Source organism: Scylla paramamosain, chromosome 1 (genome assembly GCF_035594125.1).
Source record: "Scylla paramamosain isolate STU-SP2022 chromosome 1, ASM3559412v1, whole genome shotgun sequence".
Taxonomy (NCBI): Eukaryota; Metazoa; Arthropoda; class Malacostraca; order Decapoda; family Portunidae; genus Scylla; species Scylla paramamosain.
In genome coordinates, this window is record NC_087151.1 from 17,605,001 (window position 1) to 17,624,324 (window position 19,324).

General features: G+C 41.4%; 1 protein-coding gene across 11 annotated transcripts in view; it reads left to right on the forward strand.

The window, feature by feature from the left end:
• LOC135101655 (serine/threonine-protein phosphatase 6 regulatory ankyrin repeat subunit B-like) overlaps nucleotides 1-19,324 on the forward strand; it is a 224,816-nt gene that overhangs the window by 65,791 nt on the left and 139,701 nt on the right. Inside the window, exon 1 of one of the 11 annotated variants that reach the window (XM_064005973.1) lies at nucleotides 5,303-8,356. The exons of the other annotated variants lie outside the window; for them this stretch is intronic. Coding sequence (XP_063862043.1) covers nucleotides 8,334-8,356 — 23 coding nt within the window. The 5' untranslated portion in view covers nucleotides 5,303-8,333. Of the gene's footprint in view, nucleotides 1-5,302; nucleotides 8,357-19,324 lie in introns of those variants that run through there. 11 annotated transcript variants of the gene reach the window in all.

The window sequence follows — 19,324 nt, forward strand, 5'->3', positions numbered from 1 at the left end:
TTTCAATATTTGGATCCATTCCTTCAAAATGAGCCAAAAGTTTATTCAACTGCGATAAACCTTCTGCTAAGCCTTTAGTAGTGAACATTCTTTGTACTTTCATTTTCATGTCGAGATCAATTACTTTTCTTGTTTTCTTAGCAGGCTTGGGAATTGAGCATGATTTTCTTTTTGACGACATTTCTGATGGGGGTTTGAAGCAAACAATATATTATACAGTATACAGATGTACGTGACAGTAACAACACAAACACACTGAAGCTGCAGACTAGCAGATAATCTCTCAAAAAAGCACGCTGCCAGCAGCGGGAAAAATTATTGTACGTGCGCTCGACATATCTTAGCCAAATAGCTATCATGCAAAAATTAAATATTATCATATTGTTGTTGTCGTAAAGTCGGTCTGTCATAAGTCGCATATGTCGTAAGTCAGCGACTACCTGTAACTCCTCTGACTATAAGAAATTCTTTGATTACTTAACTTCCAAAGTGGAGCACATTCTGACCCCCTTCCCTTTTGTTGAGATCTCCATTCTTGGAGACTTCAGTGTTCACCACCAGTTTTGGCTTTTCTCTCCCTTCACTGACCATCCTGGTGAACTAGCCTTCAACTTAGCTATCTTCCATGACCTAGAGCAACACTACCTGTATTCCTGACTATCTTGGAGATATGCCCAACATTCTTGACCTTTTACTAACCTCTAATCCTTCTGCTTATGCTGTTACCCTCTCTTTTTGTTGGCTCCAATCACAATCTCATATCTGTAACTCCTGTTCCTCCTCAGGATCCCTCTAAGCGGAGGTGCCTCTGCTGTTTTCTCTCTGCTAGTTGGGAGGACCTGAGGAGGTACTTTGCTGATTTTCCTTGGAATGACTACTGCTTCCGTATCAGAGACCCATCTCTGTGTGCCGAGCGCATAACAGAGGTGATAGTTTCTGGCACGGAGGCATACATTCCTCCCTCCTTTTCTCGACCTAAACCTTCCAAAACATTGGTTTAACACAGCCTGTTCTCGTGCTATACATGATAGAGAGGTGGCTTACAAAAGTTACTTGAGTCTTCCATCACCAGAATCTCATGCACTTTATATTTCTGCCTGGAACCATGCCAAGACTGTTCTCCAACAGGCCAAAAACCCCTTCATTCATAGAAAGTGTCAAAATCTTTCAAGATCTAACTCCCTTCGTGACTTCTGGCATCTAGCCAATAACTTTGCTTCTTTTTCTTTCCCTCTTTTATTTCAACCAGATGGCACCACTGCCATCACATCTATCTCTCAAGCTGAACTCTTGACTCAAATCTTTGCTAAAAACTTTGCCTTGGATAATTCAGGGCTTGTTCCTCCTCCACCACTCTCAGACTATTTCATGCTACCTATTAAAATTTTTCACAATGATGTTTTCCATGTCCTCGCTGACCTAAACCCTCAGAAAGCTTATGGATCTAATGGGGTCCCTCCAGTTGTTCTCCAAAACTATGCATTCATGCTTGCACCTTGCCTTTTAACTCAGTCTGTCAACATCTACCTTTCCTTCTTGCTGGAAGTTTGCTTACATTCAGCCTGTTCCTGAAAAGGGTGACTTCTAATCCCTCAAACTACCATCTTATTGCTTTAATTTCCTGCCTATCTAAAATTTTTGAATCTATCCTCAACTGGAAGATTCTTAAACATCTATCACTTAAAAACCTTCTATCTGATCGCTAGTATGGTTTCCGTCAAGGCCGCTCTACTGGTGATCTGGCTTTCCTTACTGAGTTTTGGTCATTCTCATTTAGAGATTTTGGTGAAACTTTTGCTGTTGCCTCTGACATATCAAAAGCTTCTGATAGAGTCTGGCACAAAGCTTTGATTTCCAAACTACCCTCCTATGGTTTCCATCCTTCTTTCTGTAACTTTATCTCAAGTTTCCTTTCTGGCCATTCTGTTGCTGCTTTGGTAGACAGTCACTGTTCTTCTAAATCTATTAACAGTGGTGTTCCTCTGGGTTCTGTCCTGTCACCCACTCTCCTCCTGTTATTCATCAATGATCTTTTAAACCAAACTTCTTGTCCTATCCACTCCCATGCTGATGATACTACCCTGCACTTTTCCACACCTTTTCATAGATGTCCAACCCTTCAGGAAGTAAACACCTCACACAGGAAAACCACAGAATGCCTGACTTTTGATCTCTGAAATTTTGGTTTGGGGCAGAGCAAACTTGATATTGTTCTATTTTTTCAAAAATTCAGTTCATCCATTTATCAACTCGACACAACCTTCCAGACAACTATCCCCTCGTCTTCAGTGACACTCAGCTGTCCCCCTCTTCTACACTGAACATCCTTTTCTTATAATCTAAACTGGAAACTTCATATCACTTCTCTAGCTAAAACAGCTTCTGTGAAGTTAGGTGTTATGAGACATTTCCATCAACTTTTCTCACCCACCACCCCCCTACATACAAGGACCTTATCTATCCATGTATGGAGTATGCTTCACATGTTTGGGGGCGTTTCACTCATACCGCTCTTTTAGAGAGGGTGGAATCAAAAGCTTTTCTTCTCATCAACTACTCTCTTCTGACTGACTGTCTTCAGCCTCTTTTTCATTGCTACAATGTTGTATCTCTTGCTATCTTCTACTGCTATTTTCATGCTAACTGCTTTTCTGATCTTGCTAACTGCATGCCTCCCCTCATCCCACAGCCTCACTGCACAAGATTTTCTTCTTTCTCTCACTCATATTCTGTCCACCTCTCTAATGCAAGAGTTAACTAGTATTCTCAATCATTCATCCCTTTCTTTGGTAAACTCTGGAATGCCCTGTCTGCTTCTGTATTTCCACCTTTCTATGACTTGAACTCTTCAAAAGGGAGGTTTCAAGATATTTATCCTTCAATTTTTGAGTACCACTTCTGACCCTGTTTTGGGGTCCGGCATCTCTGGGCTTCTCTCTCTCTCTCTCTCTCCTCTCTCTCTCTCTCTCTCTCTCTCTCTCTCTCTCTCTCTCTCTCTCTCTCTCTCTCTCTCTCTCTCTCTCTCTCTCTCTCTCTCTCTCTCTCTCTCTCTCTCTCTCTCTCTCTCTCTCTCTCTCTCTCTCTCTCTCTCTCGCTCGCTCGCTCGCTCGCTCGCTCGCGCTCTCTCTCTCTTTCTCTCTCTCTCTCTCTCTCTCTCTCTCTCTCTCTCTCTCTCTCTCTCTCTCTCTCTCTCTCTCTCTCTCTCTCTCTCTCTCTCTCTCTCTCCATTATTCCTGTCAAAATTTGCTTTTGTGGCTTTTTTAGAATGATTTTTTGCCCCAAAATAGCTAAATTTCATAATTTTTCCAGATGCTGTCATAGAGAACTTCTTTACTCTTGTCTTGATGAATTGACCACATATGTTGCAGAATGCATCTGGAGAATGATTGCAGCCTCTTGATTCAGTTCCATCTCTTGTGATGTGAATTCTCAGGCAGCCAAAGCAGAACTGATTGGTGGTCTGCAAGCCCCTACTTTTATATTGTCAAGCAGTACTCTAGAATATTCCTAGTCTTTCTAGAATGTGTTCCAGAATGTTCTCAATCTTTCAGGAATATTCTTAAACCTACTCTAGAATATTCTGAATCATTCTAGAAAATTCTTGTAGATTTTAGAAAATACTTGATACTTCTACATATTTCTACTGTATTCTAGAAAGTTCTCTAATATTCTAGAAATGTTTACATTGAATAGAATGATCTAAAATGTTCTAAAAATTTCTAAAAGTGTCTGGTAGAACATTCTGGAAGACTTGAGAAGATTTCTGAAATATAAACAAATTCTTTTAAATATGAGAAATTTCTTGCTAGATCTGGTCAGCTCAAGAATGATCTTATTTAAATGTCTGGTAACGACTTTTGTCAGGTAAAGACCTTTGCAAAATCTCTGCTTATCTAATTGCCTTTGAAATGTTGCAAATAAGTCAAAACAATGAAAGAAAAAATATAAAGTGTTCTAAAGATTTTTAATTTTAATAGGATCATTCTTGAACTGACCAGATCTAACAAGAAATTTTTCATATTTAGAAGAATTTGCTTACAGTTCAGAAATCTCAAATCTTCCTGAATGTTCTACCAGACACTTTTATAAGTTTCAAGAACATTTTAGAACATTCTATTCAATGTAAACATTTTCAGAATACTCTATCACTTTCTGGAATACAGTAGAAATATGTAGAAGTATCAAGAATTTTCTAGAATGTTTCAGAATATTCTAAAGTAGGTTCAAGAATATTCTAGAAAGATTGAGAACATTCTGGAACACATTCTAGAAAGACTAAGAATATTCTAGAGTACTGCTTGACAATATAAAAGTAGGGGTTTGCAGACCACCAATCAGTTCTGCTCTAGATCGTGGAGGATAGCAAAGTTGAAGGCTAGTTCACCAGGATGGTCAGTGAAGGAAGAGGAAAGTCAAAGCTGGTGGTGAACATTGAAGTCTCCAAGAATGGAGATCTCTGCAAAAGGGAAGAGAGCCAGAATGTGCTCCTCTTTGGAAGTTAAGTAGTCAAAGAATTTCTTATAGTCAGAGGAGTTAGGTGAGAGGCATACAGCACAGATAAATGTAATTTGAGAGTGACTGTAGTCATAGCCAGATGGTGGAAATTTCATAAGAAAATTCAAGAGCGTGGGCACTAGAGCAGGTTAAGTCATTGCGCACATAAACACAACATGCAGCTTTGGATTGAAAATGAGGATAGAGAAAGTAGGTGGTAATAGAAAAAGGATCTACTGTCAGTTGCCTCAGACACCTGAGTTTCAGTGAGAAAAAGATGAGATTTAGAAGAGGAGAGATGGTGTTCTACAGATTGAAAATTGATGAAGTACACGAGACTTACCGTAGGTCAGTTGAAATGTGCTTCTAATTTTACGAAGCAAATCACGTCTTTCACATGAGATACGCTATGTCACCCCGTGCCGGCAGACTTTAAAGGGTACGACAATCCACATGATAAAAATTTGCTTTATCAATACCGTGGTAAATGTTATTCATTTCACATCACTCCATACCATTATGGGTGGGAGTGGAGGGCATGTGAAAGCTCCCTTCAGCAGACGTGATTTGCTTCGTAAAATTAGAAGCACATTTCAACTGACCTACGGTAAGTCTCGTGTACTTCTTCAATTTTACTTCAGCAAATCACTTTTCTGCTGAAGTACGCTTTCCCATGAGGTTTTAGAGCCATGTGGATGTCGTACCTTAATATCGTCATAATTCATATTTCTTCCATATTTATGTTAAAAATATTCGGTTAATTAAAGTTTTGAATAACATCTAATGTTTATTGAAAAATTGTTAACTGAGAACATCAATACTACTTAATGGAGCCTTGAACACTAATTAAGCTAATACTGCTTATTGGAATTGATTTGTATCTTGGTTTATGGTTTTATCACAATATCTGGCAAATGTTGTCGCCCTAGCCCAGCCAGCCTTAGCCATGATGTGGGTCACTGGAACAGCCATTGCCTTGGCCTTTGATGCCGCAGCTGGGCGGACACTTCCTGCAGTAAATTTTGTAGTGTCCACACCGGACAGGTGAAGGACAGACTTGATCCACCGAGAAATTGTATCTTTAGAGGCATTTTTATGTGGTTTAATGAAACTGATGAGCAATTTGCTTTCATCTCCAGCATTACCTCTTATATGCTCAGTCCTACTGATATACATTTTTAAAGTTTCCATTACACACAAATTTTTATCCTCTTCATAAGCTTTCACCTTGATAAACTGAATATTGAAGTTTGGTCTGCACTGTTTAATATTGCCTGCTAACCACATACATATAAAACCCTTGCCTATGATGATATCCTTCAAAAGTAACAAATGTAGAGTTTGCACTCTGGCTGCTTGTGTAAGTGCCAGCAGCATTACTAATTTCAAAGTTAAATCTTTCAGGGAAAGAGAGTGTAAAAGGCTCATGCTCCTTAATTTATCTAAAACTGGCTTGACATCCCAAGTTTCAATATACCTGGGTTTAGTTGGGCGTAAATTGCCCTGCGGCCATCCACCAGTATCCCTAGTGAGGAGAGAGCTGCCCTTGCAGTGTTGATGCACTCGTACCCGACACCTCTGTGAAAAGTTTCAGATAAGAAATTGATGATTTGTTCTACATTGGGATTAAAGGGATCAGCTTCCCATTGACTACAAAATTGTGTCCATCTTTTAATATGTGGTCTGTATTGCTTTTCTGTTCCTGGTTTCCAGGATGCCATGATAAGGTCTGTACCTGCTTCAGAAATTCCTCGCTTTCACATTCTTTCCCTGACAGCAAACAGGCCATTAGTCTCATGTGTTTCATGATGGGGTGTTCCTCTGAGGACAGGGGCAGCCGTAACACATTCTTCTTCCTCGTTATGAGGTGAGGTTCCCTGATGAGCATGTTGATTAACATTCCCATCCAAGGCTGGGATGTCCATAGTGGCACGACCATCCATCCTTTTGCTTTTTCTGCCCGAACCTTCTCCAGACACCTGGCAATCAAGGAAAATGGTGGAAACATGTAAATCAACTCAAACTGTGCCCAGTGTATAGAAAATGCATCAAAGTGTTCAGCTTCAGGGTCTGGTTTCCATGAACAAAACCGTTTCACCTGTTTGTTTAGCCTGGATGTGAATAAGTCAATGCTTGGGAGTCCGAAAATTTTGCAAATATCCCCAAAAATGTTTTCATCCAGTTTCCACTCATGTTTGTCATTAAATTTGCGAGATGCCGTGTCGGCCAAGACGTTTGCTTTACCTGGTATATGAGAACATATAATCCATGCTTTGTGCTCTATACACCATTCCCATATGTCAATGCAGATATCATTACAGATCTCCGATTTTATGCTACCCATTTCATTAACATAGCTCACTGCTGTGGTATTGTCACAAAATACTTTAACGTTCTTCCCCTGAATTTGCTGTTCAAATGATTTCAAGGAAAGAAGGATCGGTGTACAGCTCAATGTCAGTACCTGTCCTGAAAATTTTTCTGTTTTCTCCTGCCACATGCTGAACCCACCAATGCAAATCTTTTTTCATTTCATCTGTGATTTCCATCCACTTCTCAAAGTTGCCTCTTTCTTTAGCTAGAGCTGCAATTTTTGCCCTTTCCAACTTTCTGTAAAGTAACTTACCCATTTCAACCGCTGGGATGGCAGCTACCAAAATGCCAATTACTCTAGCAACTTCCCTGATTTTGTCTTTCTTTTTGTTCAGTAATTGTCGACAACTATTCACAAGGCTAAGGATTCTGCGCTCCGGTAGCATAACTGTCATGGTCTCTGAGTTGATGATATTACCCAAATATTCAATTCTTTTGGTGGGTTGTAACACAGACTTTTCTACATTGATGCAGAAACCCATTCTGCTTAAGACCTGCATTGTGCTTTGAGTGCATTCTTTGCAACCTAACCATGAACGGCTGCACATGAGAGTGTCATCAATAAAGCTGGTGATAGTGTATCCCTTCTCTCTCAACGTAGCAAAGATGGGTTTCATTAGTTTAGTAAAGAGCTGGGTAAAGAGCTCAGAAATACCATTGGGAAGGCATGTGAACTGGTAAATTTTCCCCTGCCATTTAAAACAAAGATATTTTTGTTGCTCATCTGCTATCTTTACGGAGTAGTAAGCATGCCATAAATCAACTGAGGCCATGTAGTCATTATGATTGATGAGCCTAATTGCCTGCTCAAAGTTTTCCATCTTAAAATGCTTATATGGAATATGCTTGTTTAGCTTCTCTAAATTAAGGACCATTCTATATTCACCATTCTTTTTCTTCCTCAGAAAAATAGGGGATAGAATCTGCTCATGCTGTCTATGAGTTTCTGTGATTACCTTAAGCTCGAGCAGTTTGTTAATTTCCTGAGATAAAATTCTTTGTTCTTCAATGGAAAACACATATTCCATTTCATCATGAAATAAATGTTCAATGTTGGCTACATCAACATCAAGGTGACAGTTTGCAACAATATCTAAAATAAATGGATCACTCGTGATCTTATGCCATTCATGCATAAACTTATGCAGTCTACCTGCTTCAAATTTGTGGCTTACCTGAGTTATTGCCGGGGATTGTTTCCCCGGCCCCGGGCGTTTTTTGGCTCAGTGGAGAAGGCCTGCCTTGTGAGGCCACCACTGCGGGGCCTGTAAAGGTGGAATCGGGACGAGAAGCCCCTGTAAGGCATTCTCCCAAAGAAGCCTCTTGGTCTTGTTCCACCAGACCTGCCAGCTGCTGATTTCCATGTTGGGAAAGGTTTCTTCGGTGCGACCTTGTTCCTGAGCTTTTCAGACTCCTCAATCTGTCTTGCTGACTGCGAGACATCATCACCAAATAGATACTGCATCATGGATACCTTATCTGAGCACAAGTGAGTGTATTTGTGATTAATTTCCCGCTTGATGATGAATCGCCTGGCCAAGTTATTACGGTAGTTGGCGTTCCCAAGTAATGCAAGAGCTCCATTTAGCATACCCACTTCCAGGGCAACCCCTGCATGACCCTCATCTTGTGCAATTTTGTCGAGTAGTGAGCGACTTTATGATGATAGTGGCAGCCATCAGAATGTCATTGCTCACCTCTCTCATACGAGAATCAGTCTTTTTCGCCTCAGCCTTGAGAGCATCAAATATCTGAGCATTGCAGACTACAGGGGTTAATGCAGGGCAGTTGCCGGGCCTCCTGGTAGCCTCGTCCTCCACAATCTGCTTGTATTCTTCTTCACGCATGCCGTGGTCAAATAAGTAATTCACCATATCAGCCACAGGCATCTCAAGATCTACTGAAATGTCGTCCGAAGGCCCGCATGTTTTAGCACTGTGCATGAGTACACTGCCAATACTTGGCTCATCGTGAATTTCACCATCTTCATCATCATCATTGCCATCATCAAAACCAGAAAAACCGGCTGTGGAGTCCGTGAGTCCCGACTGTACAGAGAGGGGACGTCCTACCACCCGTTCGTGGCGTTGTGAGGCTGTGTTGATGATGTTATGGGCGCCACCCTGCCGCGCCTCCTCCCCTCCTGGGGGGTCCCCAGCATCCAACATGCCTTGCTGCCTATCATAGGCAGACTTAACCTTATCCCTGTTCAATTTTTGGATTTCTCCACGTAGTTCAGTAATAGCCTCAAACATCACTGCCCATGGAGGGGCGTTAGCATCGTCCCTTGAAGTACAGGGAGCTTGAGGAGGTGACAACAGCTCATGCCTTTGTTCCCCTTAGGGCGGGCATTCCTGCCCACGATCACCCCTCCCGGAAGAATAACACTTTCCGTTAGAGCTCTCTCGGCGTGAAGAAGAGCTCCTGTGCGTAGTTCTTGCAGAACTACTTCAGCTTCCTCCGTAAGAGGAACGATCCTCGGTGCCAGAAGCCTTGAATCCCCTCGGGGAGGCTTCATTCACAGTCTCCACCATGATGGCGAGCCTGCTACCTGTCCCCTGCAACCCAGCAGAATAATACTTAACTGGGCGAAATAAAGGCACCAACCTGCTCCACAGATGGATAATGGGTAGAGACGGCCACTGGAACCCAGGAAACAAGAAACAAAAAAGGGCACCCCAAACAAGAGAGCCAGGACAAACGTCTTAACGGCTTGGGATCACTGCAGCAACTGCCGGCACGGGGTGACGTAGCGTATCTCATGGGAAAGCGTACTTCAGCAGAAAAGTGATTTGCCGAAGTAAAATTAGATCTTAGACTGCAAATGTTGCAGAAGTTAATGAGGAAAAAGTTGAGGGGTGGGGGTGTCAAGACATTTTGTGTCATTATCAAAAGACCAGTCCAACCTGGGGACATATGTGGTCCTCTCCCCAGATGGGGACTCCAAGGCTGGTGTAGGAGTCGCCATGATAATTTCTAGTTTCTGAGTGAAGGATGTGTGTGTGTTATTAGGTGCTTGTAGTTTTGAGACTTATATACAGGTTAGGCACTGGTCTTGTGGAATGAACATTAATACAATAAAACATTAATACAATAAAACACCTCTTGAGGCATCAATCACTAAAATTATAGAGGTATTATATGTCCATGTACTGAAATACTCTGAATTTCAAGCCTTATGTTTTTGTAAACACACACATGTAAGCCTATCACATCATGTGTAAGCTTGGAGGTGATTGGCTGTTCCCTATCACCAGAACCCTCAGGCAGTTACCAGCTACAACAGCTCATGTACCTTACCAGGCCACTGCTGCATCATTGCTGAATACCGATTTACCATCTCTGGTACCGGCATGGTAACTTGGCCCTCATACAAGGATCTAGTTGATTAGTTTGATAAATCCAGGTAAAAACAGTCTGCCCATGCCAACATGTTTCAGCCTGCTTCCACTGTGCATGGTTACACTTGTTTATATGGTGTAATTCTTGGCGAGGGTCAGCGCTGATTGGTGTCAATTGCTCATGCAAGAAAACCAGCATTCTCTTTGTATGCACCCTAAAGAAATTTGCTGCTTTCACATCACTAGCAACAGCTTCAACATTGACCTTATGGTTATGCAATTTAGCAGAAGCCTTAAGGGGACACTCACCCCAGTGGGCCAAAAATCTGAACAAAAAATTATATAAAAAAAAGTATAGGAAACTAAGACTTGAAACTTTTCAGGCCTTTTTGGATTATTATCATCTAGTTTGTCCATAGAAAAGAGTGACCTAGGTCATTACATCATGACGCTCTGATGTAATTCGCAATTATTTGACTTAAGTGTTCTCGAGGCTACACTAATTATCCTAAAATAAAGTTATTTGGGTTGTAAAAGGTCATTTGTTATCTAAACATTTCACCATTTTTTTTTTTTTTTTTTACATCATAAAATATTGCCGCATCATGTCAGCCAAAAATGTAACCAACATTTTTCACCTTTTCTCTGACCTGTCTTTTTTTGCTTCACATTTTCTAAAGAATCAAAATGGTCAATGATTTCCTTTGTCATGAACAATAGATACAGCATTTTCTAAGGAAATCTGATGAACTGTTGATTTTGTGGAAATATTTAAAAGTAAAAAAAACATTTTGAGTTATGGCCATCAAAATATTGAAGTGTCTCAATCTCTTTTATTTATTCAACAATTTGAATGTTATTTATGTATGTAACTCTTGAATACAAGAACATGAAGCACTTAGAATCATCACATTATTCTAATATTTACTACTACTTGTCCCAGGCCTTTTATTGGTATCTCCAATGCCGTGGAAAAAGCAGTTACAGGCAACACACCAAGCAGTCCATTTTCTTGCATCTTTACTGGTATTTTAAAATCATCATGGCGACTCCTACACCAGCCTCGGAGTCCTCATCTGGGGAGGGGACCACGAATGTCCCCAGGTCGGACTGCCTTTCTGTCGATGACCCTAAGTGTCTTGACACCCCCTTCAACTTTTTTTTTCATTAACTTCTGCAACATTCACAGTCTAAGATATAATTTTCAATCTGTAGAACACCACCTCTCCTCTTCTAAACCTCATCTTCTTTTCCTCACTGAAACTCAGGTGTCTGAGGCAACTGACAGTAGCCCCTTTTCTGCTCCCTCCTACTTTCTCTATCCTCATTTTCGATCCAAAGCTGGATGCTGCGTTTATGTGCGCATTGACTTAACCTGCTCTCGTGCCCACGCTCTTGAATCTTCCGAGTTTTCCACCATCTGGCTATGACTACAGAGTCACTTCAAACTAAATTTATCTGTGCTGTATACCTCTCACCTAACTCCTCTGACTATAAGAAATTCTTTGACTTCTTAACTTCCAAAGTGGAGCACATTCTGACCCTCTTCCCTTTTGCAGAGATCTCCATTCTTGGAGACTTCAATGTTCACCACCAACTTTGGCTTTCCTCTCCCTTCACTAACCATCCTGGTGAACTAGCCTACAACTTTGCTATCCTCCACGACCTAGAGCAATTAGTGCAACACCCTACTTGTATTCCTGGCCGTCTTGGAGATACGCCCAACATTCTTGACCTTTTCCTGACCTCTAATCCTTCTGCTTATGCTGTCATCCTTTCTTCTCTGTTGGGCTCCTCCGATCACAATCTCATATCTGTATCTTGTCCTATCGCTCCAATCCCTCCTCAGGATCCCCATAAGCGAAGGTGCCTCTGGCGTTTTGCCTCTGCTAGTTGGGGGTACCTGAAGAGATATTTTGCTGATTTTCCTTGGAATGACTACTGCTTCCATGTCAGGGACCTGTCTTTGTTTGCTAAGCGCATAACAGAGGTGATAGTGTCTGGCATGGAGGCGTACATTCTTCACTCTTTTTCTCGTCCTAAACCTTCTAAACCTTGATTTAACACAGATTGTTCTCGTGCTATACATGATAAAGAGGTAGCCCACAGAAGGTACTTAAGCCTTCCATCACCAGAATCTCATGCACTTTATATTTCTGCCCAGAACCATGCCAAGTCTGTTCTCCAACTAGCTAAAAACTCCTTCATTAACAGAAAGTGTCAAAACCTTTCAAGATCTAACTCCCCTCATGACTTCTGGCATCTAGCCAAAGATATCTCCAATAACTTTGCTTCTTCTTTCCCTCCTTTATGTCAACCAAATGGCACTACTGCTATCACATCTATTTCTAAAGCTGAACTCTTCGCTCAAACCTTTGCTAAAAACTCTACCTTGGACGATTCTAGGCATGTTCCTCCCTCTCCTCCACCCTCTGACTACTTCATGCTACCTATTGAAATTAAAATTCTTCGCAATGATGAATTTTCTATGCCCTCACTGGCCTAAACTCTCGGAAGGCTTATGGACCTGATGGGGTCCCTCCTATTGTTCTCTGAAACTGTACCTCCGTGCTTGCACCTTGCCTAGTCAAACTCTTTCAGCTCTGTCTATCAACATCTACCTTTCCTGGCTGGAAGTTTGTCTACATTCAACCTATTCCTAAAAAGGGTAACCATTCTAATCCCTCAAACTACCGTCCTATTGCTTTAATTTCCTGCCTATGTAAAGTTTTTGAATCTATCCTCAACAGGAAGATTCTTAAACATCTATCACTTCACAACCTTCGATCTGATTGCCAGTATGGGATCCGTCAAGGCCACTCTACTGGTGATCTTCTGGCTTTCCTTACTGAGTCTTGGTCATCCTCTTTTAGTGATTTTCGTGAAAGTTTTGCTGTTGCCTTGGACATATCAAAAGCTTTTTGATAGAGTCTTGCACAAAGCTTTGATTTCCAAACTACCCTCCTACAGCTTCTATCCTTCTCTCTGTAACTTCATCTCAAGTTTCCTTTCTGACCGTTCTATTGCTGCTGTGGTAGAAGGTCACTGTTCTTCTCCTAAATCTATTAACAATGCTGTTCCTCAGGGTTCTGTCCTGTCACCCACTCTCTTCTTATTATTCATTAATGATCTTCTAAACCAAACTTCTTGACCTATCCACTCCTACGCTGATGATACCACCCTGCACTTTTCCACGTCTTTTCATAGACGTCCAACCCTTCAGGAAGTAAACATTTCAAGCAGGATTGCCACAGAACGCTTGGCTTCTGATCTTTCTAAAATTTCTGATTGGGGCAGAGCAAACCTGGTATTGTTCAATGCCTGAAAAACTCAATTCCTCCATCTATCAACTCAACACAACTTTCCAGACAACTATCCCCACTTCTTCAGTGACACTCAACTGTCCCTCTCTTGTACACTGAACATCCTCAGTCTGTCCTTTACTTATAATCTGAACTGGAAACTTCACATCTCATCTCTAGCTAAAACAGCTTCTATGAAGTTAGGCGTTCTGAGGCGTCTCCTCTAGTTTTTCTCACCCCCCCAGCTGCTAACTCTGTACAAGGGCCTTATCCATCCATGTATGGAGTATGCTTTACATGTCAGGGGGGTTCCACTCATACTGCTCTTCTAGACAGGGTGGAATCAAAAGCTTTTCGTCTCATCAACTCCTCTCCTCTAACTGACTGTCTTCAGCCTCTCTCTCACCACCGCAATGTTGCATCTCTAGCTGTCTTCTACCGCTATTTCCATGCTAACTGCTCTTCTGATCTTATTAACTGCATGCCTCCCCTCCTCCCACGGCCTCGCTGCACAAGACTTTCTTCTTTCTCTCAACCCTATTCTGTCCACCTGTCTAATGCAAGAGTTAAACACTATTCTCAATCATTCATCCCTTTCTCTGGTAAACTCTGGAACTCCCTGCCTGCTTCTGTATTTCCAGCTTCCTGTGACTTGAATTCCTTCAAGAGGGAGGTTTCAAGACACTTATTCATCAGTTTTTGACTACTGCTTTGATCCTTTTATGGGACTGGCATTTCAGTGGGCATTTTTTTTTTTTTTTTGGATCTTTGTTGCCCTTGGCCAGTGTTCTTCCTACATAAAAAAAAAAAAAAAATAGTAAATACCTCACTGCTGGGGGTCCTCAGAATGTCACTTTATAGGGTAAGGGTATTTCTTTTTTACCAGCAGTGGGTACCTTCCCTTCCCACCATTATCCATTCCTTGCTAAACATTGTCCTTCAGTTACATTGATAAGGGTGCACAATCAGCACCACATACAGTTCCTTTGGTTCTTTTCTTCCTCTTCTCTTCTCACAACATTCATATTTTCTTTGTTAGTGGATGGGTCAGGCAATGAAGGAGGAGGAGAGGTGGGCAGGAAGGAGATGGATGGAGCAGTTTGTCCCTCCTTGGGTGAAAGCAAAAACTAGGCTACATCCTTCTTTCATTCTTCAGTTTTGCACTTCTCATATATTTTAGTAACTGCTTAGCATTAATTTTCTTCCTCCCATCCATCGTTAAGCGGGTAGAGAGAGAGAGAGAGAGAAGGCAGGGAGCAAGTAGCTACAAAAACCACTTTCATCAAAGGCATAGAAGCCACTGACAGTCAGTCACCAAGCAGCCTAGCTGGACATGCTACTTCTTACCAGATACTATCTTACAAGACCTACATCATCATACTTCAAAAAGTAACAAGATTGTAAGCCTTGCTACCATATTCAGGCAAAAACAAGCTGTATAAGACAACTTTATAGGATCTTTCATGATCTTTCACTTTTGCCTTACACCATGAAACATTTAAATGGACTTTAAATCTGTCAATAGTGCCTTTCACAGGAAGTAGATACACTGGCAATTATTTCTAGAAGGATAATGAATACATTACTGCACATTTTGAAACTTTTTTTTTCTTTTACCAAAATAGGGTGAGCGTCCCCTTAAATTGCATAAACTAACCCTTACTGGCTGAAAACTCTCCACTTTCACTCCCTTCTCCCTTTTCACTTTTCAAGGCTTCAAATTCTTTTAGCCTTCTCCTGGATTATTATCACGCTCATTGTAATATGCCATTGATGTTGGTCTTCCAGCCAAGGCAGTAATAACCAATTGATCTCAATAATTAGACCATTATGCTGCTCACTTATTACAGTTAATTTTTAAGGAGCAGAGCCTTTCACATGTTCAAGGATGCTCTCTGTATCACTTTAGAATTTTAGTTACAATTGACTGGCCAAGCAGTCAGCTAGTGTTTGTTGGCCTTTCTCCTTTTTGTGCCCATTTCACTGTCTGATTTAACTACCATTGTGACTGATTTTCTTTTCCTCAATTCACTGCCATCAGAAGAGTCTGTCTCATGCTTGGAATGCATAATGAGGCATAAAAAGGGCAACTCAAATTAGAATAAGTACTAATTCAAAATGACAGACAACTGAGACTGACTGACACAGAATTAATAAGTACTAATTCAAAATGACAGACAACTGAGACTGACTGACACTTCCTTCAGTTACATTGATAAGGGTGCACAATTCTATTGCCACGTTTTTTTTTTTTTTTTATGTAGGAGGGACACAGGCCAAGAGCAACAAAAATCCAATAAAAAAAAATCTCCACTGAAATACCAGTCCCATAAAAGGGTTCAAAGTGGTAGTCAAAAACTGAAGGATAAGTGTCTTGAAACCTCCCTCTTGAAGGAATTCAAGCCATAGGAAGGTGGAAATACAGAAGCAGGCAGGGAGTTCCAGAGTTTACCAGAGAAAGGGATGAATGATTGAGAATACTGGTTAACTCTTGCATTAGAGAGGTGGACAGAATAGGAGTGAGATATAGAAGAAAGTCTTGTGCAGCAAGGCTGCGGGAGGAGGGGAGGCATGCAGTTAGCAAGATCAGAAGAGCAGTTAGCATGAAAATAGTGGTAGAAGACAGCTAGAGATGCAATATTGTGGCAATGAGAGAGAGGCTGAAGATAGTCAGTTAGACGAGAGGAGTTGATGAGATGAAAAGCTTTTGTCTAGAAGAGCAGTATGAGTGGAACCCTCCCCAGACATGTGAAGCATACTCCATACATGGACGGATAAGGCCCTTGTACAGAGTTAGCAGTTGGGGGGTGAGAAAAACTGGCGGAGACATCTCAGAAAGCCTAACTTCATAGAAGCTATTTTAGCTAGTGATAAGATGTGAAGTTTCCAGTTCAGATTATAAGTAAAGGACAGACCGAGGATGTTCAGTGTAGAAGAGGGGGACAGTTGAGTGTCATTGAAGAAGAGGGGATAGATAGATGGAGGAATTGAGTTTTTGAGGCATTGAACAATACCAAATTTGCTCTGCCCCAATCAGAAATTTTAGAAAGATCAGAAGCCAAGCATTCTGTGGCTTTCCTGCTTGAAATGTTTACTTCCTGAAGGCTTGGACGTCTATGAAAGGACGTGGAAAAGTGCAGGGTGGTATCATCAGCGTAGGAGTGGATAGGACAAGAAGTTTGGTTTAGAAGATCACTAATGAATAATAAGAAGAAAATGGGTGACAGGACAAAACCCTGAGGAATACCACTGTTAATAGATTTAGGAGAAGTACAGTGACCGTCTACCACAGCAGCAATAGAACGGTCAGAAAGGAAACTTGAGATGAAGTTACAGAGAGGATAGAAGCCGTAGGAGGGTAGTTTGGAAATCAAAGCTTTATGCCAGACTCTATCAAAAGCTTTTGATATGTCCAAGGCAACAGCAAAACTTTCACGAAAATCTCTAAAAGAGGATGACCAAGACTCAGTAAGGAAAGCCAGAAGATCACCAGTAGACAGAACCCATACTGACAATCAGATAGAAGGTTGTGAAGTGATAGATGTTTAAGAATCTTCCTGTTGAGGATAGATTCAAAAACTTTAGATAGGCAGGAAATTAAAGCAATAGGATGGTAGTTTGAGGGATTAGAACGGTCACCCTTTTTAGGGACAGGTTGAATGTAAGCAAACTTCCAACAAGAAGGAAAGGTAGATGTTGACAGACGGAGCTGAAAGAATTTGATTAGGCAAGGTGCAAGCACGGAGGCACAGTTTCGGAGAACAATAGGAGGGACCCCATCAGGTCCATAAGCCTTCTGAGGGTTTAGGCCAGTAAGGGCATGGAAAACATCATTGCGAAGAATTTTAATAGGTAGCATGAAGTAGTCAGAAGATGGAGGAGAGGGAGGAACAACCCCAGAATCGTCCAAGGTAGAGTTTTCAGCAAAGGTTTGAGCAAAAAGTTCAGCTCTAGAAATAGATGTGATAGCAGTGGTGTCATCTGCTTGAAATAAAGGAGGGAAAGAAAAAGCAGCAAAGTTATTGGAGATATTTTTGGCTAGATGCCAGAAGTCACAAGGGGAGTTAGATCTTGAAAGATTTTGACACTTTCTGTTAATGAAGGAGTTTTTGGCTAGTTGGAGAACAGACTTGGCATGGTTCTGTGCAGAAATATAAAGTGCATGAGATTCTGGTGATGGAAGGCTTAAATACCTTTTGTGGGCCACCTGTCTATCATGTATAGCACGAGAACAAGCTGTGTTAAACCAAGGTTTGGAAAGTTAAGGTCAAGAAAAAGAGTGAGGAATGTACGCCTCCATGCCAGACACTATCACCTCTGTTATGCGCTCAGCACACAAAGACGGGTCTCTGACACTGAAGCAGTAGTCATTCCAAGGAAAATCAGCAAAATACCTCCTCAGGTCCTCCCAACTAGCAGAGGCAAAACGCCAGAGGCACCTTCGCTTATGGGGATCCTGAGGAGGGATTGGAGTGATAGGACAAGATACAGGTATGAGATTGTGATCAGAGGAGCCCAACAGAGAAGAAAGGATGACAGCATAAGCAGAAGGATTAGAGGTCAAGAAAAGGTCAAGAATGTTGGGCGTAACTCCAAGACAGTGAGGAATACGAGTAGGGTGTTGCACCAATTGCTCTAGGTCATGGAGGATAGCAGAGTTGAAGGCTATTTCACCAGGATGGTCAGTGAAGGGAGAGGAAAGCCAAAGCTGGTGGTGAACATTGAAGTCTCCAAGAATGGAGATCTCTGCAAAAGGGAAGAGGGTCAGAATGTGCTCCACTTTGGAAGTTAAGTAGTCAAAGAATTTCTTATAGTCAGAGGAGTTAGGTGAGAGGTATACAGCAAAGATAAATTTAGTTTGAGAGTGACTCTAGTCGTAGCCAGATGGTGGAAAACTCGGAAGATTCAAGAGCGTGGGCACGAGAGCAGGTTAAGTCATTGCACACATAAACGCAACATCCAGCTTTGGATCGAAAATGAGGATAGAGAAAGTAGGAGGGAGCAGAAAAGGGGCTACTGTCAGTTGCCTCAGATGCCTGAGTTTCAGTGATGAAAAGAAGATGAGGTTTAGAAGAGGAGAGGTAGTGTTCTACAGATTGAAAATTAGATCTTAGACTGCGAATGTTGCAGAAGTTAATGAAGAAAAAGTTGAGGGGGGTGTCAAGACACTTAGGGTCGTTGACAGAAAGGCAGTCTGACCTGGGGACATTTATGGTCCCCTCCCCAGATGGGGACTCCGAGGCTGGTGTAGGAGTCGTCATGATAATTTTGAAGTTTTTGAGTGAAGGGTGTGTGTGTTATTAGGTTCTTGTAGTTCTGTGTGGAGGAAGAGAGTTGTCTTTAGAGGGCAGGCTGTGACTGCCACCTTGTGTTGTGAGGTCACAGCTGGGTTTAATGATAAGTTCACAGCACCCCCTGAACAGTGCTTTAGACCTCACTAGGAGTTATTATCGTTTCAGCAGGTGTCTACTGCCTCCTCCATGATTGACATCTTCCTCTGCCACATTCAGCAACTGGTTCTTTTGTATTGCTTTTATTTTATTTTATTATTTTTTCAAAATACAATATATGATATATATTTTTTATTTGCTTAATTTATTTTGGAAAATGATTGTGTTTGGTGTAGTATGTGTGATGTAGTGCAAGAGATCGAGTGTATTAGAGGGCATGTTGGTATCCTCAGTGTATCTCTGAAAAAAAATGAGACCACCATAAACCAAGGACTCCCTTTATATATATATATATATATATATATGTGTGTGTGTGTGTGTGTGAGTACATATACACAATATTCAACATGCAGAAAAAAGAATT